The sequence below is a fragment of the Serinus canaria genome, chromosome 6, assembly GCF_022539315.1.
Source record: "Serinus canaria isolate serCan28SL12 chromosome 6, serCan2020, whole genome shotgun sequence".
Lineage (NCBI taxonomy): Eukaryota > Metazoa > Chordata > Aves > Passeriformes > Fringillidae > Serinus > Serinus canaria.
The window spans coordinates 27,248,508-27,276,459 of NC_066320.1; the positions used below are offsets into that span (position 1 = coordinate 27,248,508).

Below are 27,952 nucleotides of genomic sequence, written 5' to 3' on the forward strand. Positions count from 1 at the left end.
TTTAGCTGTGGCTTTCAACAGATGACATTCTGCTTCTCTGGACTTACTGCCTTTAAGCTCTTTTGCTTCCTGTGGAACAGAGCAGGAATCAAGAATATATTCAGAAGCCTAAATGAACTCTGTGAACAATTACAATGATTTGCTAAATACCTTGTGTAGTAGCACAATCCCAATCATCTCTTTTCTCCCCTGGCAGTGCTAAACCCTTTTCTAATTTCCCTAAGTACCCTGAGCAGGTGTACATAGTTTCAATAATATTGTTGATTATTATTATTGATTGCTACACCTACCTTTTGCATCAGCAAAGTCTTTAATGTCTATATTTGTCTAAATCTTTGTTATGAGTTTCCTCTCTTTGCTTGCACTTTGCTTTTTCCCTCGTTTAAGCATGACACAAAGTGTGGTGAAAGTTCTTGACCTACCCATGGTGAAAACCAGAGGAACCCTGCCTTGAGAACTCGTGTGCAGGTGCCCTCCACTGACTTCAGGGGAGTTGTGCTTGATGGAGACTGTCAGGAAGAGCCATGTCTGACCTGGATAGTGCAGAGCTGCTCTCTGGGGTGTTTTCTCCCAGATACTGCTCAGATATTCCAGTTGCAGCAGTCCCCAGTGGTCAGACTTCTTCCTTTCTTCACGGAAAATATTCCATCAGGCAGAACAAAAGGTATAAATTTCCTCCACACCTTAGTGTGTATGTTGTTTGATGAGGCTTTTCTTTCTCTCTTCCCTCATGCACTTGCCAATGCTGTAAAAACCTGGTTCAGGAATTTACTCAACGAAACCAAGTTCAGTTAGAGATAGAGTTAACTTGGTTCTGTTAAGCTCCTGAAAGATGGGAAGTTTTGTCAAATACTCCACTTGTGCAGGCACCTGGAGGACAGATGGAGGAATAAGATGGCTCGGCAGACTGGGGCTGGCAGGGAGATCTCAGATCAGTGGTGTTGCACTTGTGTCCTCTTTGCTTTCAGATGTCATTTTGGGTCCCCACTTGGATAAAGGTGTAGTAGTGGACAGTTGTGGTTAAGCAGACATAAAACTTTTTCAGAGAGATTTGAACAGAGGTGAGTTTTGTGGCCTGAGCTGAGATTAAAGCTGAGGTGTGTCCTACAAAATGCCAAGAAATGAGGAAGCCAAACACTTCTTCACTTTGGAGTCCCTGGCTGCAATACTGTAATGCTGCCAATAATCTGAGGTGGGAGAATTCCTTTTGCCCATTTGGGGATCCCTCTGAACAGCAACAAAGCCTGTGGACCTGGGGACAGCTGAGCCAGCAAAACAGCATTGCTGTCTCTGACAGGGAGAAGTCTCTGTCCTCTCACTGTTTCTGGCCAAATTATCTCTCTCTTCCTAATGCCATTTTCACTGGTATTGCACCAACTTCCATGCTGAAATGACAGAAAACTAAAATGGCACATTCTGGTTCCACCTGGGGAGGATGAGTTGGGTTGCAGTGGAGCCAGGCAGGACTGGGACAGTACCAGGTAAGTGGCAAGCACCTGCAGCTGGATGGAAGGAGGAGATCACTGAGCAGTTGGGACTGGATGGAGCAATCATCAGTCACAGCTCAGCTGCCTCTTTGAAAGTCCCCCCAGGCTTCCTTTTAGGTGGGAGTACTGGTGGGAGTTCAGGATGTTTATGGAGCTCCCATCAATGTCTTTGAACCCTGATCTGCTGAATCCTGCTGGTTTTCCAGATTTTCTGATTTAAGGGATGAAGGGAATAGCTGGTTTTGGGAATTTGAATGGAGTCCTCTGCTTTTTCCCTGTGGAGATCTGAATAGCTGGACCCTGCCAGCTGTCCTGATTCATGTGATCAAACACTCTGCATCCCATGCTGAAACTCTGAGGCACCCAGGCCCTGGGAACATGATTTTCTGGGAGGGGCTGTGATAAATGGCATTGCCACGTGGCTGAGTGCAGAAACACGTTGAAGATCCTGGGCTACCCGCTCAGGAGCATGAGCAGCAGTCTTTCCCCAGAAGTACCCCCCATGGGTGCCTTTTAGCAGACCAGACTAGTTCCTTGGTTCCAGGAAGGCACTGGCAGCCTGCCAGGCTTCAGTCAGTGGAAAAGGGGCCAGAAGAAACAGAGAGGCAGATGGGCCACTAGGACAGCATGGCTGTTCCAGCAGAGCTGCTCACTTAAATACTCTGTTGGAGAGCATGAATCCTCCACCTCGGATGATTATGCTGCCTATGGGCTCTTCTTTTGAGGTGTTTCTGCTTCCCTGTGAAGCATGTCATGATTGCAGCTATGAAAGAGGTGACCACATTCTCCCCCAGCTGAAGCTGGCCTTAGACCACTGCTGCTCCCCTGACTTCTGTCCAGCCATTTCTGACTTTCACCGATAAAAGGCAAGACAATCAGCCCTAACACAAACAAAACCAGAGCTGTTTAGCTGCTCAGCTATACAAAAGCTCCATCACTGATACATTCCAGCAATGTTTTGGATTCTCTCAGACATTAACTGTTTCAAAAGAGCATGGCTGGGAAGAGGGTGTCTGGAGGGAGGGGGGGATTTCCCATTAAGGACAGCAGGACCAGATGTCTTTTTGATGAGCTTCTCTTGGCTTCCCATCCTTTGACATTTCCTTTTCAGTTGTTAAGTCCAAACTGCTTGTAGGCCAAATTACAGGGAGTCTTAATAGCTTGAATTGTTTTCTTTCCCTTGACAGACAGAATACCTTCTTGTGGCCAAAGTATGAGGCATGCTGACCAGACAGTGTGCTCAACAGCCACAGAATTTGTTCCTCCTGAAAGCTAGTTCTTCCTTGTACTTTTTTACCACCCCAGACCCTCTCCCCACACCAGAGAAGCCCCTCAGCTTTCCTTTCACAATGTTCAAGATCAGTTCAAGGAGTCCAAAGCACGCTTTGTTCCCTTTCCCTGCCAACTCCTCATGGAGATGCTCACTCCAGCAGACCTCCCCATTATCAGTGCCCTGTATTGCAGCTTCTAACACCCCCAGGCACCACAGGATGTGGCCATCAGCTTCCCAAGAGTTTCTGATGTAAATTCTGATGTGTACTTTGCCCTGTGTGGTGGTGCATCATCCCCCCACGAGCCCCCTGGCCTATGATCTCAGGAATGTTCCTTAGGTCTTGGCCTTGAGGAACAGCTGGGCTGAGCTCCTCTGGAGCTTATCAGAAACTCTGCTCCAGGAATTTGTGCTGTCTGACAAGCTCCTGTTTTCTACAAACAGCCTTGGAAACTTATTTTTCTTGCCTGAATCACAGCCCAAGTGGAAGGGCATTATTTGTAATTGAACTTTCAGAGAAAGCCACTGACCTTAACTGCAGCCAGGATGGAATACTGCATGACTTAAAGCCAAGCCTCTTGTGACCCCAGCAGTCCAAAGGGAGGCCCTTTGAGCTCTCCTGGAGCACAGTGGCTGCCCCAGCACTGCCCTTGTACTGGGGCCTCTCAGAGCCACAAAATCCCACCTTTGCTCTTCTTGGAGGACCACACCAGACACTGACAAATCCTGGGCTGATACCCCCAATTCCTCGAGGCTCAACCTCTCTCTCACCTGTTTGGAAGATGCAAAGGATCCAACGTGAGTGCTGTCCTGAATTTGAGGGGGATTTTTCACAGGGATTCACCTTGCACAGACTCCTTTAGATCTGTGTGTGTAAGTGGGAATATGCCATAGCAAATGTTGCTCTCCTAGACTCTTAAGTGCTTTAGATTTTTAAGTAAGCTCGGCCTGTGAGTTGCTGTTGGGCTTATAGTAAATTTTCTATGAATGCTTTAAATTGTTTAACTTGAACTATTGATGAAGTGCTGTTAATTTAAATGCTGCTAAACCTTTAGGCCTAAACCATTGGTGAATTCTGGGGCTCAGTTTGGCAAGGGGGGGGATCCACTGTGAACCTTGTGACTCAGTGGGAACGTGCCCCTTATTCCTTTTTATCCTTACCCCTTCCAATCCTTACTCTTTCCCCAACCCCTCCTCCCAGGCTCCACATGGATAGTTTTGAAGTTGATTTCAGATTGACTTTAGATTTTAGTTTGCTTTTTCTCTGTGTGCTTTAATCACCCAGGAACTACTAGAGTAAACCTTGCCAGTGAACTTTGTTGCACTTTCTCTTCCACATTAAACCTGCTTTTGCTGATGCCTTTGCTGGTGATTAAGTGACCAAAACACTCTTTCATGGCAACATGGTCCTGTTTTTGAGGGGATAGAATAGGAAATCATGGCATTCAGCTCAGTTAGAAACTTCATCCACTCTTTCAGGTTTTACCAGTAAGCCAGCATTGAGAAAAATCTCTCCCAAGTTAGAAGAAAAAAATCTGTGTGTCCTTTCTGGAGGACTTGCCTGAACAGAGCTGGACTCTTGGCACCTTTCAGCACCAGGAAAGCTTACCCAGGTGAGAAGAAAAACTAATTTTATCAAAATATGGGAAAAGATGAATTTTTATGTCTTGCTACATTTTCACTGGGATTTTTTAAGCCTCCCCATCATCACCACAAACTGTGGTCCGATGTCAACTGTGAGCTTGCAGAAGGCTATTTATTCTGGCATTTCCCCAAAAAGAGTGTTCTTCAGTCTGCAGCTTTTCTTTGGGCCTTAAGCAGTTCTCCTCAGTCAAAGTCGGGGAGCAGAGTCTCTGTGGTCAGCACTGCTGAGAGGGACAAGGGGAAAGAATGAGAACCTGTGGTCGTACAGCACCAATAAACTGCAGTTTGTTTCAGTGGAGGCTGAGCACCATGGAGCAGTCCAAGTTTCCTTTCCTGCTATAAATATTGGATGTTAGGGTATGCCAAACTACCTGCCAAAGTGGAATTAACTACCAGGTAATAAATAAGTTTCACCCATGTCAGTTGAGTCTTCCCCCCCCCCCCCCTTTTTTTTTTTCTGTTTTTGGTCCTGTGAAAAGAGATTTAATCAAGAATCAAGAAATCTGCCTTGGTAAATACCAAAAAATGCAGTTTCTCTTTTCACACACAGAGCTGTGGAGCTGAATTTCTCCTGCCTTCCCAACCATCATTAAGTATTCTGTTTAAATAGGCCAGCTTCATGCCATCTATAATGAAGTTATAGTGGATTGCTCTGTTATGAATGATGAAGCTGTTGTGTCCTACGGGGAGAAAAATCACTGTAATCCAACTTTCCTTTTGAAAAGGCCTAATGTATCCACATGAGATCTTCTGGCAGAGACAACTGAGAGAATATAAATAGAAGCTTAAAAGAGGAAGGAGGGGAAAATAACTCCAACAGGGCTGAGTAGCTGAAATTCACAAGTTTAATAGGAAGATGGATGACTGAAGAGCCTGTTCTGTGACACAATTAGGACTTTATGCAGGCCTTTTTCAATTATTTGTAGCTGACAAAATATCACACAAAGGCTGTTTCACACTGCAGGCCAGGTGCCCAGAAATGGTTTTCTTGGAGGAAGGAGCAATGGGAGAGTCACCCAGGCCCACGAGGGCTGCGTTGGGCAATGGTGTGCGCGTCACCTCGTGAGCATGTGGAGCAGGGAAGTGTCCTGCACTGCCTGCATGCTCAGGCCATCCCCTGCCCATCCCCAGGGAGCAGAGAGCTGCAGCCACAGCAGACTGTGAGGGGCAGGAGGGCTCTGTGCAGGTGCACATGGTCCAGCCTGGATGCACCTTGCTGCTCTCCCCATGGACAGATACAGCAAGGGCACTTTGTGGGTTCCTGCTACAGGATGAGGTTTCTGCTGATAAGCAATTCTCAGAAGTGAAGCTGTTTCAAAAGATCTTGCCTGTTCTGTCCCCTGCTTGCTTCTTACTGGCCACCCACCAAATACTGTTGTTGTGGCTCTTGGTTTTCAGCACAAAGCCACAGCACCACCAAGGAACGTTTCTTGAAGTAACCTGCAAGTGTTTGCACACAGTGTTGACATCTTCAGAGGCATCAGTGCTGCAGCAGTAGGAGGTGACACAGGAGAGAAGAGAAATGGACAGCCACATCAGCTTTAGTATCACACAAGAGACCTGCAGAACATCCTACCAAACTAAGACTACAAGTCTCTTACATTTGTTTTGGTTTATTCCATTCCACATTGACCTACTCTTTAATGGAACAATTAATTAATCTTTAAACATTAATCTTTAATGCCCAAATTCAAAGGCATTTGGGGTCATGATTAGTAAATTTGGTTTATTTAAGTTTAGTTAATTTGGGGTGAACTTTCCTGGGTGTTCCCAAGACGAGAAAAAGTCAAATCCTGGGATCTGCAGGGGGGTCACTTCTGCTTTGGTGAAACCCTTCCCTTACATCAGCCCTGGAGTGGGCTGGCTGCATGGCAGCCTTGCTGATATGATGAAATGTTGCTCACTTTTTCTTCACAGGGTCCATCTTTCAGCCAGCTTTACCCCCAGGTGATCTGCCTGCCCTGGTGGCACCTCCATTTTCACTGGCCAGGCCCAGGAAATTCTCTGAAGGGTCCTCTGTTGGGATTGCTCCCAAGGGAGAAGGAGCACAAATGTGATTTTCAGGAAGCTGAACAATCAGTTTGTTATGGAAAACGCCAAATTTGAGTGCCAAGAGGTCAGAGCAGCATCAGAGCATTGAAGCATTATGCTCTGGGCTGCCTGAGCACCATGGCAGACCAGCTATCATAGAATCATTTATATGATCCAATATTTACTGGCCTCAGAAGAAGCTTATATTCCATTACCTACTATTGTTTCACAAACCTAGGTGGCAGGAGGATTTTTTTTTTTTTTGAAAGGGAACAGTTAGATGGACCAGCAATAGCTGAAACAAAAATAAAACACACTTTAAAATCATTCAAGATATCAAACACTGGCTTTCCTCCTCCCACAATATCCGTGGTCTTAAATGCATCATTGCAAGGGGAATTATTCATGTAGTCTCATCAATAAATCTTACTAAAGTCCTTTATATTGCAGTCCTCATTCATCTAGCAACTCCTCTGTAAATGGTAATTAGGGTAAGAGCTAACTGAGATACCACAGAGTTTGCTCCTGGCAGTCAGTGAGCATCTGAGTCTATCAGGGCTGTAAAGCAGGCATTTCTCAGCAGCAGCTCGTTCATTGTGAGCCCTGATTCAATTATTACCTTGTCTCCTGTTTCACAGCAAACACTTTGGTTGACATAAAGCCTCAGAGCCTGTGTCAATGAACTCCTTGAATGGAGTCAGCTGCATTTTGTCTCCTCTGCAGTATCTAGCCTAAATCCAGGAGAGGCAGTCAAGGGGGAGCCCTGTTTCCCTCTGGCAGCATTGCTGGGATATTCCTGCAGAGAGGTTTGGTTCTACCATCGACTCTTCCCTCCACTGCCTGGAGCTGTGGGGGCTGGGATAGCCTCAGTTATGGGAAATAGATGACTCCCAAGTGTGGAGACCCCAAGCAGTAAAATCAGCCTCCAAATCTGTCAGTCTGCTCCTGCCAGACCTGGCTCACCTTTTGATGCTTCTCCACTGGCTGCCCAGGGATGCTCTATTCATTTACATCCAGCCCTTTACTCGTGCCAGCTTGGAAGGCTGGGAATTTCACTGAGAGGAACTCAGCCCTGCAGAGATCATCCTCTCCTGACCAATGTCCAAAGAGTCCTGCCACACTTTTAGCAGAGACATTATAATACACAGCAAGTGTGCCTGGCAGGGCTCTGTCCCAGCTCCTGCCCTGAGCACCAGCCTGGCACAGACCATGCAGCCCTCACCTGCCTTCCCCTGCCAGCAGCACTGCCTTCTCCTCCTCCAGAAGGTGCATGCTGAAGGTGGGATTTAATCCACCCCCCTCCTCCCCTCTTTCATACTGGGGCAACAGCTGGAACAGTCATGACTTGGCACAGACACCTGACTCAGCAGTGAGACCCACAAAGGTCCTGAAGACAATGCCACCCTTTAAATGGACAGTCACAGAAGGTGTGGTGGTGCTGCTGGAATGGAAGGGACAAAGGGAATGCCACCAGCTGCCCTCTCTGCCATGGACTTGAGACAGAATTCATGGCACACAGAGTGCAGTATCACTGGCAGTTCACTGTGCTCTGCTTTTTCTTCAGACACCACTCTTCACTTGTGCCCACCCCATTTTTCCTGCCCAGCACAATTATTCTGGGACATACACTCAAAGCAGGGAACTAACTCAGTTTAAAAATATAAAAAACCCCAACAACGCTGTGCAGTGAAATAAAAAGTCAAAAATGTTTTTTTTTAAGAAGGATCAGTTCCTGAATGTCACTGAGAGTGACCCCACAAGCAGTCATGCTGACATATCTGATGGCAGGAAAAAGCTGTGGGGGCGTGGGAATACCTTAAGCTGGCTGAACAGCCACCCAGTGCTTTGTCTTATGAAATCCCAGCCCGAGGAGAGGCTGTGTTCTGCTCTTTCCCTGCTCCCCTCTCTTCCTTTCCCCCAAACCCTTGGGCCCCCATCACTGCCATGGCTACATCCAGCCTGGGATGTCCATTTTAATCTGCAGTGTGTATATAAAAGAGCTGGAAGCAGTGGCTGTCTGAGACCCACCTGACCTTTGGATGTACAGCAAACTTCCTGTTCCAGGGCTGCTGGCTCTTTCATCTCCCAGCCTTTAAAAAATAAAAGTGAGCCTATGTGAAAAAATGCTTTGTAATGGGGACTCCTGGAACAACTTTTCTCTCTTGCCCTCTGACTGAGCCATAGAAAACAGTAAATATCTCTCCCAAGAGTCCTTTTTTTACAATAGAAAAATGTCAGGCAAAACTGAAGTTTCATTTCCCAGCCTTGGACTCTGCAGCAGACAGGCACAAAAGCTAAAGAAAAAATAAAACAGCAAAGGGAAAAAAACCCTCCACTCTTGTAATTCACAGTTTGGAGAGATTTTTGGTGGAGAATAAGCTTCTTTTGGTGGGGGAGCAGGACACACTTGGGAACTGGGTCTCTCTTCTTGCAGGAGGAAGTGGTCTTGGGCTATACTTGACAGCAAATTAGCATTGACATTTGACTTGTTTTGATCTGAATTATTTACAATGGTATTATCTGTGTATTTTTTACATGCTGTGAAGATTCCCATTGCCAGATGCCTCGAGATGGCTGTAGGATGCAGAGCATTCCACAGTCATTACTCAGGGGTCATAAACTTCACATTACTTGTGGGGAGGAGGGGAGCAGGGGGAAATGGGCTAACAATTAAAAAAAGAAAAAGCAATCCTAGACTTAGATTTCAGTGGGCTTGTGTATGTAACTGGAGAGAAATTAAAAATGTGCTTAGGTGGGCTGGCACTGTCACACTGTGGGGCTGATGATTGGAATTTGCTCTACACAGAGAAGTACAGTCAGGGATAATTTTCCCAATGCTCTGGTCTGGGGGAGGCTGTGATGGATCAACTGCTCCATAACCCTGCCAGGTCAAAGATCCCCAGCAGGGATTGATGCTTGGGATCTCCAGAGCTTGGGCTGGCAGGACATGTCCCAGGGCTGGCACTACACTAGCTGCTGCTGCAGGGAGGGAGCTGGCTGCCAGCTGGTGACTTTCAAGAGACAGAGTGACTCAAAAGGGAGATTTTGGGTTTTGAGTTTTTTCTGTGCTTGGGAAACTTCCAAGAGAAGTTGCAAGGCCAAATCATGTGTGGGTTTTCAAGCAGGTACTTCATGCACAGACATCCTTACTTGCTGAAGGAGTGGAGATGCCCAGGGAGGTTACCAGGAGATGCCCAGAGATGCAATCCAAAGAAAGGACACCTCTAACTGCCCCCAGGCTGTTTTGCTGGATTTGTTCAGAGAGGAGTGTCTCTTGTGCAAGTCACAGCACACACACAATGCAGCAAAAATGCAGGCATGGCCTGGGAAGTGAACAGGGCAGGTATGAACCTTGCTAAAGGGTAACTTCACAGTGGTATCACATTCCCCAGCTGTGGCTCTCCCAGCAGGAACCTGAGTCCTCATCTCATCTGAGACTCAGCCATTAAACACTCAACACAGCACATGGAAGTGAAGCCCTGGGGAAGCTTTTCCTTTGTCACAAGGCAGAACCTGTGTAGAACATCAAGGCAAAGCTGGGGGGAGCCTCAGAGGGCTGAGGAGGGAGAGAGAAGATGGAGAACCTGGTGTCTGCAGGGCACGGATCCTGGGGTTGCAGGGGCTTTCTGGAGGCACAGGGACTGTGCAGGGTTTGTGCTGCACACATCCCTGGAGGAGCTGTGTGCTTAATTCTGCTGCCACAATGCTCTGCTGGACCCCAGGAGCTCAGCACAGTATGGGTGTGATAAACACCCAATTTCCTTGGGTGGCATCATCCCCCACCTTCCACACCCACACCAAGGCTAGGCAGGCTTAAACTCCAGATGATTAAGCCAACACTTAAAATATAAAACATTTTCAAGATGAGGACTAACATTTTAGCTGAATTTGCAAACATCATGAAAGGAAACAATTTAGCCTTTGAAGCTGACACAACAGCATGGTCTGTTTGACCTTGGTGGTATCTCAAGTCATTTTAAACCTCAATGACATCAAAAATAACACTTCTATGTGGTTTGCAGGGATCTATTTTCTATCTATTTCTAGTGGCTTAGCTACCAGAAGCCTTGTAACAATTTTCAAATCTTTTACTTTCTCCTGTCTTGCTCTTATAATTTATTTCTCACCTTTCTGAGAGCTCTCTTCTTGAGAGCACATCCTATTTTTGTAAGAGAACTTTCTTATAACTCTGCAAAATGAAAAACCAAAATAAATGAGGCAACATGAATCCAGAAACTAAGAATAAAGCTCCAAACTTTATTCATTGACTTGAGTACAACAGTGATGCAGATTACAGTGGCACAGGAGTGCAATATGTGCTGTTTGCAGTATGACAGTGGAAACACTAATTGTACAGAACAGCAACCCAGCTCAACTTCTCATTATGCACATAAGCAGACTTACTGTACAGACAAGACATTGATTCACTTTTACAGAGACTCAGAAAAAGAGACAGATGAATGGAAAACGCAGGGACACCTCCCCAAAACGCTGGTTTGTAACATGTGGAGGGAGGAAAAAAGAAAAATAAAATAATAAAAAATCCTATTGCCAAAATCTACTGATTTAAAGGAAAGTATACCTTTAAAAAATTAGTTTCAGTTTCCAAAGCTTAAAAAAAGTCCCCAGCTGTAAGGCCCCCCCCTTACAAGGAAGAGTTGTCCACAATGACCAAGCCTCACTGCTTGGACAGGGCTGCTCTGGGAGTGACACTGAGCTCCTGGCTGGGCACAGAGGCTTCCCTGCCTCCAGGGTGCAGTGCCAGGGAGAGGCTCCACTGCTGCCCGTGGGTTTGCATCTGGGGGAAGTGCATTCTGAAGGTGTTCAGTGACAACAGCCCAGGCAAGTGTCCAGTGGGACCTGTCAAAGCATCCTAAAGGAGCCAGAGACTCAGCCTGGTAAGGCACCACTGGGATTCCCAGAGCTGCATTTCCTCATGCCCAGGGGCAGGGTCCTGTGGGCCTCTGCTCTGCCAGTCCTGGGAGCAACACCTGCACTAACTGTGGTGATCCTGACACAACAGGCCACTGTTTGCCTCCAGTCATCTCTTCTTTACCTCAAAAGAAGGAGCACAGTGCACATGGAAGTATTACCTCTTCACAAAGACGAGCATTTCTGAGCAAATCATTACCAGAAATTTATTTCCCTGTTAGAAGCCCTTTGGGCAACAAATAATTTATTTTGCATACAGGCAAAGAACATTAATGGCCAATTACATTCCCACTTCCTGCACTGATGCTTACATTAAAATTAATAACACTTCTGCCAAATGTGGGCATCACACAGCTCCTGCCAGCAGAGATGTCTGACTGAAAACTCGGTATCTTTGCATTGTGATGGATTTTTTTGTTGTTGTTTCTTATCTTATTAAGCACAAAAAAACTGTGTGGGAGAAATCACAAGGCAAAACTCACCAGCCAGAGCAATGCTGCAGCCCACAGTGACAAGAGTGTTCTACACTAAGGGAAAAAGGTGCATTGTGCTACTGTCACAGTGCTCTGGAGCTCTCTCCAGCTCTTCATTTTGCAGCAATGGGGTAAAAATGTACCACATATTGTCAAGACCAGCCCTTGCTAAGCATCTACCCTGAAGACTATGCTGGACTCCAGTGGGTGTGCTGACAGGGCCACAAGGTTTGACAGGGCACAAACCAGACTGTGACCTGGGGAGAACTGAATGGGGAAGGGGGCAGTGGACACAAGCCCTAAGCATCCCTCTGGCATGGGAAGATGAGTGGCATTTTGGACAGATTAGTTTAATTCTTGTTTCCTGCAAGTGTTTTATTGCATTGTCATTATCACTGACTGGTGTTCCTCACTGCTGTAGGTAACACTCAGGATGTGGACATCCTCCTCCACAAACACATTCCAGAGGAAAGCAGTCAATCATGGAGTGAGAGAAAGGGTGGTTTTCATTTGCCTGCCCTACAAGCCAAATATGCCAACATCTCCTCCTAAGTCAGGAGGAGCCAAGATAAATCATTCCCTGAAGAGTTTAGAGGCTGTTCATATTTTTACCATGTGAGACCTAATTTTCCTGTTGTTTGTTCTAACAGCTTCATACCATTAATTTCAGTGTGGGTGCTCACATGCTATGAACTCCAAACTTGACTTCCCCACAGTCTGAAACAGGTACTACAGGCTCATGGCAGTGTTTTCCTCTAATCCTGCCAAGCATCACCCTGGCAAGCCCTGGAGAAATCAAGATTATGCCAACCCTCCTCCTTCCCAGACCTTAACTCTTCTCTGTCCATTGGCATTAGAGAAAGGGATTCACTTCAAAAGGTGTCTAGCTTCAGTGGAGCTAACTTTGACAGAAGAGGTTGCTGCTGAACTCTCTTGAACAGCAGAGAAAGGACTTCCCAGCTGCAACAGGAAAAGGGCAGCAAGCATTCAGTGCCTGGTCCACAGACTCAGGACTTTGTGAGGAGAGGTGACAGCTGTCTTGGCAGAAGTAAAAGCACTACTGGAGCCACAGAGATGTCTTATCCCACACAAAGCTATTGAGTCCTCCCAGCCTCACCTTTCAGAGCACACTGCAGTACACCCCCAGCACACCACAACCCACATTTAATGAGCTCCACATGGGGAGGGTGTGTGCCACAAGTGCACCTGTGCTCAAGGATCTGCATCTGTACCTAATCCCATGTGGACTTAACCCCAGGTGTACACGTGGGGTTATTCTGCAATGCTTTGACTGGGCCTTGCTCTTACATCACTCCTAAAGCAGAAAAGGAGAAAAAAGAAGATAAAAGCAATCAGTATTTAGTCCTCTTGGTAATGACAATGTGTTGACAGCATTGATGGGATGGGACTTCATCAGAAGCTCAAATGCTTTGCAGGAGATAGAAGAACACAAGCATGTACTTAAGGCATATTCACAGAATCACAGAATGATTTGGGTTGGAAAGGACCTTTAAAAAATCATCTAGTCCAACTCCTGACATGTCCCAAGGGAATATCAAAGAGGGGAATTACGAACTGCTACTCAATGGATACCAGGAGAATGATTAATTGCTTACAAAGAAAATTCTCCCTGGGGCTATATTTTGTTTTCATTAGGTGGGAAGACCAGATGAAAGAACAGAAAATATTGCAGTGACAATCACTAAGAGCCCACTGCAGAAATCCTCCCTCCCCCATAGCTGGCTGCAGCGTGGGTTTTGTGGACAGATGATCTCTTGGGTGTGTCTACATGTAGGTGGCTGAGAATTAACTGAGACATGAAACTGAAGCTCAGAAAACCCTTTGTGTTCCCAGTCAGGAGTAAAGCAGTAGTAAGTCTAGTGCAGAGGGCTGTGAATTGACTGACTGCTCCACACCAGAGAGACGGGAGCCAGCAGTGGCCCAAAAATCTAGTCAGAGATGAGTTGTTTCTGCAACATCTAAGCTGGCTTCTCTTCATTCCTTCCCAAGCTTAAGCTTCAGTTTTAAATTCCCAGTTGATGAGGCAGACCCAAATTACCATGCCATTCTTTGCAGGCTAAGAGGCTGAGTTCTTTTTTTTTCTTTTTTTTTTTTTTTTTTTTTTTTTTTTGCATAGGAGGGAGAGGTAAGAAAACAACCTGGCTTAGTCATTTCTGAAATGAATGGGTAGTGTGTTCATATGTGCTGTGAGAAGTTCAGTAGTAAGCCAGAGATGGAGACAGAAAAATGCAGACTGGCAGCTCACATCCTTGAGAGAACAACTCCTCAGGTCTAAAAGGGGTATGGTCAAGGTGACTTGAACGAAAAAAACTGTAATGCCTAATAGTTTGAGTGTCTGTAGGATGTGGGATGACAAAATGTGGAGAATTTTAATAATTTAAATGCATTAAAACTCAAATGTTTGTCTCAAAGTTAAGCCACACCTTGCAGGTGACCAAACACTGAATTTCCCCAGCATTCACAAAGTCTGTGAGTGTAAAGCACTGCTGTTCTTTCACTGTATGGATTTGCTTTCAGCAGTCACTCAAAGATGCATTTTGAGCCCCTGACACTCCCATTTACTTCTCAGAGCTCCTCTAAAAACTTTTCAGATCTCTGTTCTGAAAAATGAGGTGAAATATGTTACCTGATCCCTGCTGCAACCTCAGTGCCACCCAGAGAGCTCACTCACAAGTGTGTGTGTCACAGTGTCCCCAGGGACTTCTGCTCCCTGGGGATGGTGCCAGACCCTTGGTGGCACGTTCTGCAGCCTGTCCCACAGACCCACATTCCCTCAGGGACATGGAGCAGGTGCTGAGCCCTGGTCTCTGTCTCTCCCCTACTGAATCTTCATCTCAGATTTTATCAAAGGAACCACAGTGATCTGTCACAACAGGACTTCCTAAACCAGCAAAGAAGAGGCAGGGTTTGGGCTGTCCTGCACAGCTCATGGTGAAATGTCATTTGGTGATACAGAGAACAACACAGTGATACTGAACCTCAAAACTACATGGGACTGTTTCCTCTTCCTGACTTCCAGATTTTAACACCAATGTCTCATAGAACAGAAAATACAAAGGTTCTGCTGTCTCCAGTGCCTGAAGTTTCTGCATTAAAAAGGAAACCTTGATATTCTTTGACAGACACAGAACCTAAATGACCCTCTCCTATCAGGAGACAGGCTCACTAGTGCAGTTATGCATTGGCAGTTAAGCACCATGGAAGAGAAAAAGCAGCCACACTGCATCCTTTCAGTGACTTTGGTGCTCATGTCCTCCTCTGCATAGGACTTGCCCAGAAGCAGTTAAGGTATATACAGGCAGTTTTTCAAGCTGCAGCATATTGGAAGAAGACTGAAAGCAATAAGGAGTTCAATGCAGCTCAGAAACTGTCTTGCATGATTACTCTGTCTTCAAAAACCAAGTCAGGCACAAAGGGAAATAAAAATAACCAAGGCTGGAGCTTTGATGCTTCAAGACAGGAAAAAAAAAAAAAAGTCTGTGCCCTCTTTTCCAAGCACAAGTGAAAACCTACATTAACTAAAATGAGTGCTTGGCCCCATGCACTGTGCCATACTGACAACAGCTACTGCAGTTTAATCAAAAAGCCTCTATTGGCAGAGCTTGGCACCTCAATGGTACCTTTCAATTCATAAACATTTCCTCCCTAAGAGGGATGAATTTGCATGTTAGCTTGCAGAGAGCCATTCTCCCTGCCATTGTAAAATCCTCCAACTCCACTGCAGCCTGATGAGCTGTACTAGTAATTACTAGCAGGGAGTTCGTCCTGAAATCTCTGGATGCAAACCAGGGCACACTTAAAATAGCATTTTTTCACTCTGCCACTCCCAACCCCATGCACCCACCTCCTGGAGTAAATTACAAGAAAACTGACTCTTCTCCATCATTCCCATTACTGATGTGATCTTAAATTATTCAAAGGACTGGTTAAGCTCCAGCCTTATTAATTCAAGCAGAAAGTGTGGAAGAGGGAAGACTGACAACACACACACAGCAATTCACTTCCTATAGCCTAACAAATATTTACAAGGAGTCCATTTTCCAGAGATCCAAGTGGTGTATCCTGCAGGTGAGCAGAATGCCCACCACCACAAGTTGTGTTACATGAAGAAGACAGTGTGTCAAAAGAGTGCCAAGTAAGAAACTGTTGGGTGAAAGACTTGATGTGACCATGTGGGATAAGTTACAAGGGGCTTCTCCTTCACTACAGACCTACCTATGTCCCTCTCCATATATACACACATATATACACACATACACACACATAGATAGATGGAGAGATATAAATATATGTGTGCACACAGGCAAACACACATACATACATATATATATATATATATATTTATATATGTATATAGTCTCTTCCAGTTCTTGGAGTGGTTACAACTACTTTAGTCTACAAGGCATCCTAAGGGCACTTCCTGGCTCTAGCAATAAAGTCCATCATATTGTGGAGAGAAGTAAAGGGAATATCATTGAGGGAGAAGAACAGAACAGTTTTCTATCTTGTACAATATCAGGTAACAGGCTGACACCTCTGAAAACTATCATTGCTGTTTCTGAGCCCAGATATTTTCTCCCTGAATTCCAGGAGGGCAATTGTTGATCTTGTTCAACTGCAGAGGTGCCACTAGGTTGATTTTCCCTTTTTGGTGGATAAGTAGTTGCTTCCAAACAGTTTGGACTGTGTGATACAATATTCTATGCATCATTTGTGGTTGGTTTGTTTAAAGGGAGATTAAAAGAGTTTTGCTTTTTTCTTCATGTCGTTGCGTCTCCAGAGAGGTAACTTGTCAAACTCCTGTATCGTCATGCCAAATATTTCTTGAAAAACTTCAGGTGCTAAGTGACGCTTCAAAAAAATAAAAAAAAAAAAAAAAGGAGGGAATAAAAAAAGGAGAAAAGGTAATGGTCAGTCAAAGCCAAAGAGCAAAGAGACACAACAGGAGGTTGGAGTGCCTTAGGGATTTTGTCGCTGTGTAAGAGCCATTGCTGGAAATATAATGCTTTGGCCATACATATATCCAAGTCCTCATGGACTTGGGTGCCCAAGGAACCAATCAGGGAATATTTCATTTGCTGAATAAGCCAGAGACAGAGAAATGATTGGCCTGAAGCCATCCAACAGGCAGTGACAGACCAGACAACACGACCAGCTCCTGCACGCCCCTGTCCCAGGCTTTAACAAGTCACCTCTTCTTTTGGAAATCCCAAGAGACACTGGGTTTTTATGAGTGCTCTGCAGAGAGCCTGCAGTTTGATGTGCTCCAAGTTCTGAGAAGGAAGATGTCTGGCTAGGCTAACTGTTCAGCACACTTCTCTGCTAATAAAATAAGTTTTGCTGCTGTCATGTGCACAGGTTACTTCTTATTCAACCACTTTACAGGGCACTGGATGGGGAAAGTGTCTCCCTGTGGCACTGATCTAACACTGCACTGAATTCTGATTAGTGGCCACATATCTAATAATAAAAATGGGCACAAACCCACATTGTTACACAAAATACCCACATTTTGGTGGCTCCTTTCATCTCCATGGAAGATTAAGGACTTAAGCATCCCCAGCATTCCACTGCGCTGCTTAAGTCTTCCTAAGCCACAAAGCTGTAAACTATATTTGTTTGTTGGCAGAGATTTAGATCCTCACATTTTTGGATATCAGCCAGTCTTCTAACTAAGTCACAGGACTCATGATGAGTTAAAGGAAGTTAGACTTTTGGTCCTCAAGGATGGCTGATACTGACTCTTAGCTAAGAGATGGTCCAAGAACAAAGTATTGCTCCATTCCAATCTGGATCTTAAGAAACTTGTGCAATTTTGGGCTTTTAGCAAATCCACAAGTATATGATAAAAGGCCTGAAAACAGAAGGGGATTGTGAGAAGCTCAGTCTATGAGCAGGGAGACAGGGTTGTGGGAGACTGTTTGAGGAGATGCAGCTGCTTCCTCCCAATGTCTGACCCCTCTTTCCCTGATTAGTGCTGAGAAGTCTCCCCACATTTCTCAGGACCCACATTTCAGTGTTTCAGCTTTCACAAACAACAAAAAACTTTAGCAGGAAAGAGCATTTAGGAACTTGCTTCTCTTACCTCCAGCCTGGTTCTGTCTACATCTTTTAGTATTTTATTTCGCCCTCTGTTGGTCACCATGAGTATTTCATATGGAAAAATCTGTTAACAACGTATAAAAAGGGGGAAAAAGAGATATTTACATTTATAGTCTAAAGTAGACAGAAAAAAATGTGTGTCATTTTTATAAACACACAAATATTTGCTTTCTTTTGCAAAGCAAATATCAGTTTGGTGGGTTTTTTTTCTTATCCTTTTTTCCCGAAAGTTGTATGGAAAACAAGCTGATCTGAACAGATCTAGAACTTGTTGAGCATTGACCTACCTCATATTGTAAAGCCAAAATTTTTATGCTGTATATAATACATCAGCTGGCTTTGTTCAGGCAGAGTCCTTTCTAGGCAAAGTATTTCCTCATCCATCAATGTATAAATTTATTAAAGTAATTGCATTTGTCACTCATTGGTCTAACAAATGGTTGCCAGAGTGTGGTCAGCCCTAAGTCCCCCCCAGTAGTGGGCTTTGAAAACATGGAAGTACATAAAAACAGCAGCATCTCTGAATAAGCAAATATTAATTAGTGGGGGGCCACTGCATTCAGTAGAATTTATCACATGATTTTCCTTGCTTTTTTGGATAGTTAAAGAATTCAAACAATTAATAGAAACAGTGCTGCTTGGAAAGGATTTCAGGAAATATTAAAATCAGTTTCTGGAATCATCCCTGGCAAATAAAACTGCATTCTATTTTTTTTCCCTTGGATAGACACTTCCATGCCTGGAATGACTTAGGAGAGCTCATGTTCTGTCTGCCAGAGCATTTCTAGAGCCCTTCCCACTGTCTCTGTAGCAAAGCAGCATTCCCAGAGCCCTCATCCAACCCCTACGCAAGTCAATGAGGGTTTTCTGGAAACTTCAGTGGCAACTGGCTCAGCCTTTACTGTCATTTATGGGTCTTGTCTTAGTTGCCCACAGGGAACATGAGTGAGACCACCAACACTCTCCTGGAGAGAGCTGAGCCATTATTAAATGCTATTAATTACATTATTTCATCATTGGAAGAAGTTTGACTTAATCAACTTTTGTGCAGTACTCAGCAATTAAGTTCATTCCATTGTTAACAATTATCCCAATGAACTTTTCAAAAACATAATAAATAACATTCAGGCATCAATGAACACACCACTGATTTTATTGTAAGTAATAATAACTTAAATAATGTGTGCTTACATACCAATTGTGAGATATGATTCTTATGAGAGTCGGACATTGTCACAATTGTACAATTAGGTCTATAATTGGAATTACATTTTTCATGTTTGATACTGGAAATGGCTACTATAAACAGCATTATAGGAAACTAAAATGTAACTTTTTATATTTAAACAGGCAGAGTTTAAATCAAGACTTACGGTCATAAGTACATTTTATGTTTAAATATTCACAAGGCATGTCTCAGTCTGGGCTGGCAAGATGCACAAATTCTGTCCTTTCTGGAGAACCATTTGGTAATATCTGGTCATTCTTAGGATTATTAATCTTTACTTTTCATGCTGACTCTGAATTGGATTATTTTATTTTAGCAGGTGTAAGTTAGTGTTGGACAACTAACATGAATAAAAACAGTGCCAATTCACACATCCTGAGTATTTGGCATCACCTTTATAAATAGCAACAGAAAGTGATCTACTATGTCAGGAAATTTCCCATAATTTTAAAATTAAAATAACAACAAATAAATAATCATTAAATTTTGTCATTATTAATACTGACAGAATTTGTCACCCAAAATAACTTCCCAAATCACTGGGTACATCAACAGCAGTGGTGACCTTAAGAATTTCTATTGCACTGAAAGAGAAATTATTTGGAATAAAAAGCATTATCTTAGGAGTCCCCACAGTCTTATTTATATAATATACAAAACCACTTGTAACTGCACAGTGCACTGGGGTCTCAGCTTATTAAGCCAGGGTTATTGCCTTGTACAGTTGGCCTGGAGGTGACTTGGAAGCACAAGAAGTAATCTGGATTGCAAAGAAATTCTGATCCTTGTAACTTTGGCAAAATCATGATTCCATGGAAGGTTCACCAGCAATAAAGTTGTAGTATTTAAAACACAGCCCTGGTTGAATTCCCTTGATATATTATATTATTTTTTTACTCAGGCATCTCTAGACATAGCTGTAAAAGCATTTTAATTTGTGTCTTAAATTGTAATTAGCAGACATTGTCTCTTTTCCCAATAAATCTCCTGAAGAGTTTCTCATACAGGGAATTCAACACTATGGACAGGTCTCAGGCTAGCAGTGCTAAGAGCTGAGGAACAGATCCAGACAGACATTTAGGTATCCTACTTCCAGTCAAAGATGTCCCATAATCTTTGGAATTAAGACAGCCTCAACAGTGTGTTGTGAGCCACAATATTCTGCAGCACTTTTCAAACTGGACAGATCTGAGACCTTCCCAGTGAGTTTGGCCTGGTGCTTTGGCTGGTGAAAGACTGGCAGAGAACCAGCTATGGAGCACCTTCCACATCTGTCACTTTGTCCCTAGAAAAGCTTCCTTACCCCAGGGATCACAAATGGGCTGCCCTCAGCCTGCATGAGCACCAACCCCTGTAGAACACAGTCCAGAACAACGGGAGAGGTTTGGCACATAAGGATCAGGGACTGACTGAGGTGAGGTAAAAGAAAACAAGGGAACTAAGACATTTCCCATATTTTATCTGCATTTCACAGTAAAACCTTCAAAGTCTTGAAGGAAAGTGAGTAACATCTGCACTTGCCTTTGGCTCCAACATGTTAGGCATAGATACTCCTCTGTCCATTCTCATTCCAGGGACATGACCATCCGGGAGGGACTGCATCGGATACAGGCACACATCAGACACAAAGGTTACACACACAGAGGGTAAAGGCACTCAAGTACTGGTGAACACAAAGGTGAATTTGCCCTGAGACTTCCTTCAAGTCTTAATTCTTGGTCTTATTATTTCAATCATTGCCATGGCTACTGTTCACTACTCCTGTGAGGTGGGCAGAGGGATCCTTCAATCCCCTCAGTCACCACAGCTCCTGTCCCTGCTCAGGCTGGTCACAGTCCCCCCTGAGCTGACCAGCACCACTTTCCAGGGGACCTGGGCACCCCAGGAGAGTGGTGGGGCCTTTCCCACCCGGTGTCTAGGTGAAATTCTTCTCTAGTTCTTCCCTGGAATTAATTCAGATCCCACCCAACTGCACACTCTTACACCTCTGGGCTTTCCTTCTTATAATTTACTACATCAGCCGAGGGATTTCTTCTTTTTTTGTCTCTACAATGGGTAATTTTTACTGTGAACACAAACAGGGATGGGGTAAAAAGGTGCTGTTTTGACACAGGTGCTAAATCTAAGGAAATAACATTTGGAGCACAATACATGGACAGCTCTGCTCCCCTCCCATAATTATATTCTCTTTCCAATCATCATGATTTTGATATGCCATTAACAAAATTATCCAAGTAATTAAACAACTTCTTAAATTGCCATTTCATATTGTGATTGTGCTGAGGAGCCAGGCAGACTCAAACCATTCTGAAAAAAAACCTTGCAGGCAGTAATTGAAGTATAAAGGTTTCTATTTGCAAGCACACTTCTTTCTGGCTCAACTGGGATGGCAGCACTGTAGTAAACTACTGATCAGCCATCTTGTGTGGAGAGCAAGTTCCAGGGTAAAACTGAGGAGTTCAAAGCTCCTGGAATGAGAGTAAGTTTCCTCTGGAAGAGACTTTCTATTGTCTCTGGGGTCAATACCAGAGAGGCTGGAAATAAATCCACCCTCATGTGTCCAGAGAAGGCTATTACAGATAACTCCTACAGGAACAGACAGTGGATTTTACAGAGCCAGTCACAGAACAAGGTGAGAGCTGTCTCAGCTCAGCTCTGGGGAGGTGACAAGGAGGAATCCGAGGCTGTGCCTGTTTTTTGTTGACAAGGATCTAGATTGGTGATTATGCTTAAACATGCAGGAAAATCAAAGCTATTGTCTTAAGAAACCCTTCCCTGTAGCAGAAATTCACAGTTGAACAAGTAGCTGCTTTAGGTTCTGCTGTCAGTTGATTGATGAAAACCCGTACTCTACCTGGAAATCTGAAAAGCAAAAGAGAAATCTCATCAGCTTTAGAGTGTGGAAGGACAGGAATTAGTCACAATCTACCAGAGAACCCTTCTCTGTTTTCTGTTATATCTGATTTTTCCAAAATCCCATCTGATTCTCTAAGGCCAGCAACATTTCTAATTTTGGACTTTGTTTGTAGAGTCGAACACTCCAAGTATTGCAGTTCTTTTCATTAACTCTCCAAGTTTTGTAACTTTCATAAATAATATTGTCAATTTTTATTTGGCACTGACTGGTACCACATCCAGCTCAAAGTCATAATGAAGATCATGAGAAGCAAGGGGCATTAGAGGGCTTTATCTCCCTTTCTTCATTGTGGCACATTGTTCCAGACTGCACAGTTGATGGTACTTTTCAGAGAAAGAAAACACAAAACTCACAGAACTTAGTTCACATTCCTGATAATGCACATGTTATTTGCCTTCCATTTGATCCAATGCTAAAGTATGAACAAGGATCAGCTCCACATAACAGATTTAGCAAAATAAACTCAACATTTTTAACAGGTATTTGAAGTGCTTTGAGTTAATTGAGTTTGCCAGAGAAAATTAAAATGTACTGAGCAAACACAAAGTAATCACATCCACAGCCTTAATATAAAACAGCAGAAATGATCAAACATCATCACATTTTTACATTTATTACTAATAGACTGCAAAAGGCTCCTCATCCTTACCTCTAACAGCACCACTCACATCCCCATAACTGTTGTACTGACCAAAGTCTGTAGAGACTGGCTGTAACAGCAAAAGAGGGACAGAACATAAATTCACACTTCAAGACTTTACAAGCAGGTTGCTACATGGGGAGAAATAAATTGATTTAATTTTTTTATTTCCCCCTCAATTTTACAACATTTCTTCCTTTGCTTTCTTGCCTTTTTAACAAAGTAGTTTGTGGGAGGGGAAAATAGGTTTGGTGTGACTTCAGGTGGTTTTATAAGAAACATTTATCAAACTGAAAATCCAATACAATTGATATGGAAATAAATACCATGGATCATTAAAGCCACCTTTCATGTCTCAAAATCACCATCTTCTTACCCTGTGAAGTCCATTTTTTCCATACCCAGGGAGAGAAGAGGTTTTGGAGGCTGAAGCATGTGCTGTTGGATGAGGAAGGGAAAATATTTTACTGGAAAAATCCCATGGAAACTAAAAAACTAGAGCACTTGAGGAATCACTAAAAAAAAACAGAGCACTTGAGGAATCCCCTTTTACAAAATACACAGTAAAAAGAGCCAAGCATACACACAACTGAGACACATTGACTTTAAAAAACTCAGTCCCAAACTCAACACAAACTTCCACACATTCTGTAAGTTACAAACAGCTTTATCATGCCATGGTGGCAGGCCATTAATAAGGGACACTGATTTTCCCAGGCTCAAAATCAAGGTGGTCTCCCCTGGATTGAAAATAATGCTCATGGATCATCCATGCTTTGGCATCACCCCTGATTCCAAAAGGGAATTGATGATGGCACTGATTATCCCTGCAAAGAGGGATGATGGCACTGATTATCCCTGCAAAGAGGGATGGACACATCTCAAATAAAGGAGTTCTCCAACCTGTGCTAAGGTTAATCAAAAAATCATAAGCTCTGAGTTGAGCAGGTAGATCTAGTGCCATAAAAATTAAAGACAGTGAGTGAGAGCCACAGGAATCCTCTCCAAGGCCATCAAGGTAACACACTTATAAAACAGGGAACACAAGGAAATCTTAGTTTGCTTGGCAACTGCTCCAGTGGATGACTCCAGAGAGATTCGTCTCTTCTTGGCTCAAAGTACAGCTTTCATGTTGCAATGGCTGGTGAATAAAGAGACAAATAAAACCCCCAAACCCTTCTCTGGAGATGTGAGAAGGCCACAGCCATACATCAAAATGTGCAATGAGGCAAAGAATCTAAGTCACTAATCTAAGTTAGATTTTGTGCTTTTGCTTTGGAACAAAATACACCCAATTCAAATGTCAACCCAGGTCAAAACACTGGCTGTGTTTGAAATATGCAGCCCCACTGGTCAATAATGCTGAATATCTTTTCCTGGGAGAAGAGACTAAGCAGGGACAGTAACCACCAGTGTAAGCAAAATGTGTTGCTGTAATTTAATAACCTAGCCTATTAGCGTGTGTGTGATGTCAGAGTCACTGAACACTTCACCCCACTCCACATATATATTAAAGCAGCTCTCTCCTCAAAATTGCCTGAAAATCCTCAGCCTCATATTTCTTCTGATTAAAAAAACAACCATGACATTCCTTCCCTCACAAAACCAGGTGATGAATCAGGCCACTCTTTCAGGGAAGATCACCACATAAACAGGTATCAAGCAGCTTTCCCAGCTGTCTCTCTCCTGGGTCACTACTTGAGATGTGTATTCTGCTTGGTGTGTGCATTCTGTGGTGTCTATACCCGTTGTTCATGATTAGCTTTATTGCCTCCATGAATTACCTGGAGAATCGTAACGACTGGCAGAAAGGGCTGACCTACCGCGACTCTCCTTTTCCATCTCTTCCTTCAATATTAACTGCCCCAGACCAGAGTTGAGCTACAAATGGCAATTAAAAAAAAACATATCATTAAAATAAAGCTGATCAAGACAGTGGGAGGATTTGCTTACAGAAAGCAAAGGGGCATTTTTTGGAAGGTGCTCAGAAACAGCATGAGGACAAGCTTATAACCACCTTCATGAGCTGCTCCTCCTGCAGCTGCCGGCGTCTCTGCAGCTCCTCATCATCTTCCTCCCTTCCACTTGATCTGCGTCTCATGTCAGCTCCTGCTTCCACAAAACCACAGCACAGAGAGAGCTTTGTGCATCAGTTCAACTGCAGCTCCAAGATTTCAATGCTAGCTCACAGAACTGGTCAGTTTGATTTGCTGAATAAACAAAGCAGTATTTCCTCGCAAAGTCAAAAGATTTTTTCAAAATTCCTTCTTAATAAAACTCACTTGGATAGCCTGGCCTATGGTTATCAGGCTTGTTATAAACTAAACAAGAACTTACACTACACACAAGCTCCAAACCAAGCAATGGTCCTGGATACAAAAGTCATGATTGACTCTAATATAGAAAGGAGCTCACATTGCTGGCTCTGGATACATGGGTTTAATAACAGCAGCAACTGATCACAGCTGAAAACCAAAAGTCTGATTTACATTTACTCTTTTATCGAGACTCAGAGAATTACCATTTCAAATGGAAAATTAAACTACATTAGTCTCCTAAATGAACACTCATATTTGAAATAAGCAAGGCATTGGTTTTAGCCTAAAATGAAGTAAACTAATTTGATCCATTGGATAAAACTAAAATAAATTAAGGCACAGGTGTTTTACATTTTAATGCCTTAGTTTTTATTGAATAATTTCTATTTTCTTGAATGTTCTTAAGAAATAATCCAGTCTGGATGCCAGGATAATTCCATTAATACATAGGATGTGCTATTGCTGCAAGCATTTAGGCAGCAGTTCTATTTTTTTTTTTTTGCACAGGGCTTTATCTGATACAGTTATTTACCAACCCTGTGCTGACAAACTCAGTGTTTAAAGTATGTAGACATTTCAAGTATGTAGATGACAGAGCTTCAAGTATGTTGATGCTATTCCTGTGACTCAGGGGCTCTACATGTTTGTCAGGTTTTAATCCCAAGTTAAGGACATTTTCAAAAAGCTGCTGCTACATGTGCAGCCCCTTCAGTTGGTCTCTGAGCTCTCCCACCCTGTGTCTCCTCTCCCAAAACTTCTGTGAAGATCCCACTGTTATGAAAGCCATACATTCCCTCACAGAGACCTGAAACAAACAACACCTCAGTGCTTCAGACATGACTTCAGGAATGAACCTAGGCTAGATTGCTTATTTTATGCTACAGGAGTCAATAAAAACACAACAGAGGGAAAAAATACAAAGAAAAAAATTTAAATTGATGATGCACATGGATTAAAGAAAAGAAAATAAGATATATGTAATGCTACAACACAAAAGAAAAATACAAAGTCTGTAGAAAGAGGAACTCTGAAAATCAGGAATTATTTAGTCTGTTAATTGTTCCAATTCAGTTGTTGCTTCTTGCCATGAAATTAGTCATGTGGTTGGAAACAATCATGTTTTCTGTGGAGTTTTTGCTATTAGCTTAGGACTAAAAGATTAAATAGAATAGCTGAGAAAAGTCAGGATTGTGTGACACACCACAGTTTTTAAGCTACTGCACTAGAGTTCAAAAAATTTGCTTATGGGTTAATATCAGCGTGATCAATCCCAAAGACCTTTAGCAAAGCCTCTTCTACTCACTGCAATTCAACAGTTTTAGACTCAGACACTCAGTGGTCTCAGCAGGAGAACTACACTTTGTGGTGAGCATCTGGAGTGGACACCACCTTTCCTACACCTTTTTGCAGCTGCGCTGTCCGTGTGCCCTGGTCAGCAGTACCTTTGGAGCTGCAGAGATGAATGGTTTGTGTTTCCATACCTATGGCAGCCAGGGAGGGAGGGCCTGGCCAGTGGTCAGTCTCAATCTTTGGTATCTCGTTGGGTGCTGGTGCATGAGCTGCTGGGAACTTGGAGGACTTGATGATATCCTCGGAGGACTTGCTCTGTGCTGCCAAGGCAGCTGCATCTAGATGGCAATCAGGGAACTTAGCTATGTAATGATCTGGAGCAGCACAAAGTCAGCCTTATTTTGGCAAAATGTTATACTTTACAAGAAATTAGTTTGCAAAAGCAAACATTTTCATGTTTTGCTTTTCCAACTGCAGTTTGAAGCAAAGCAATGCCTTTTTCTTGCCAATAGATTGGAATCAAACCTTCCTCTCCTCCCGCATCCCCACCCCAAAGATAACCCCAAATCACCTTTGGATTTTACTGGGGTTTCATGGTGTAAGAATGATTATGCAAGAGTGAGAAATGCAGCCTAAGAGTATTTGCCAATATCTCCTAAGGACAGCTGATTATTTATGAAGATGAACTCAGAGTTATGTACTAGTAAGTTTTCCCTTCTCGGGAAGCAAACAAATAGATCAGAGTAACAGTACAAATCCTAAAACTTCTGATTAGTTCATCTGTGAAAAGCTGCAAAACAAAGAACGAAAGAAACCTGAAACAAATATGTTTAACTAGGGGATTTTTTTTTTTTTTGTGCTGCATGCTCTTGCTTAGAGCATGCAGTAGTAGTAAAAGCAGACATGAACTTATTAATAAATACTAAACTCCATTAAGATCAACTTGGCAGTGCAAGGCACTTGCAAAGCAATGAACCTCACCAACAAAACAGCTTGGTAGTGGGGCTTCCACTTTAATTCCATTTTAGCCAAGCCTTGTAAAAGCATGTGAGGATGTGCATTATGGCTTTCTCTTCTTGACATTGAAAAATAAAAAAAAAAATCATCTAATAGGATTGAGAGTACATTAAACCCAACCTTAACTAACTCTGAGCTGGAAAATGTAAGCTCAAATTACCTTTGCTTATATAAGGCTATCGTATTAGAAGCAGTGGTTCCAGAATTTTCTTTCCTTTTCTCTTTTTCTTTTTTTTTTAAACAGAAAGACATTTTTTAACAAAGTGATGCACTGTGTTGCTCATCCAACATGTTCCAGGTAGTTAAGCAACGTCAGTGTTAGATATCACTGGGAATTCTGAGCAGTTGATGATTGGAAAACTCTAAGCATAACTGCAGGCATGGAGGGAGCTGGTCAGAGTTTACAAAAGCATGACTTCAAACAGTACTTACGTATTAGAATTGGTGATGTCAGTGGTTAAACATTCACATGTTAATGGGAGGTGAGGAGATACATTAAAACCATAAAAATAAACAGAAACAATGTTAAGACTTTTTTTTCAAAATGAGCATATGGTTTGAAACTTAAAAAAGAAAGAGGGA

The 27,952-nt window shown here is 43.2% G+C and overlaps 1 protein-coding gene across 4 annotated transcripts in view; it reads right to left on the bottom strand.

Annotated features, from left to right (window-relative positions):
* Positions 1-10,669: 10,669 nt before the first annotated feature.
* ABLIM1 (actin binding LIM protein 1) overlaps positions 10,670-27,952 on the bottom strand; it is a 191,958-nt gene continuing 174,675 nt past the window's right edge. Inside the window, exons 15-23 of one of the 4 annotated variants that reach the window (XM_030241349.2) lie at positions 26,545-26,685; positions 24,763-24,854; positions 24,530-24,626; positions 23,122-23,183; positions 22,755-22,815; positions 22,043-22,050; positions 20,710-20,784; positions 17,944-18,024; positions 10,670-16,709 (exon numbers count right to left, since the gene is read on the bottom strand). In XM_030241349.2, the coding sequence (XP_030097209.2) occupies positions 16,596-16,709; positions 17,944-18,024; positions 20,710-20,784; positions 22,043-22,050; positions 22,755-22,815; positions 23,122-23,183; positions 24,530-24,626; positions 24,763-24,854; positions 26,545-26,685 (731 nt within the window). In that variant the 3' untranslated portion in view covers positions 10,670-16,595. Of the gene's footprint in view, positions 16,710-17,943; positions 18,025-18,062; positions 22,051-22,754; positions 22,816-23,121; positions 23,184-24,529; positions 24,627-24,762; positions 24,855-26,544; positions 26,686-27,952 lie in introns of those variants that run through there. The other 3 variants (XM_050976309.1, XM_050976311.1, XM_050976310.1) reach the window with 3 other exon arrangements.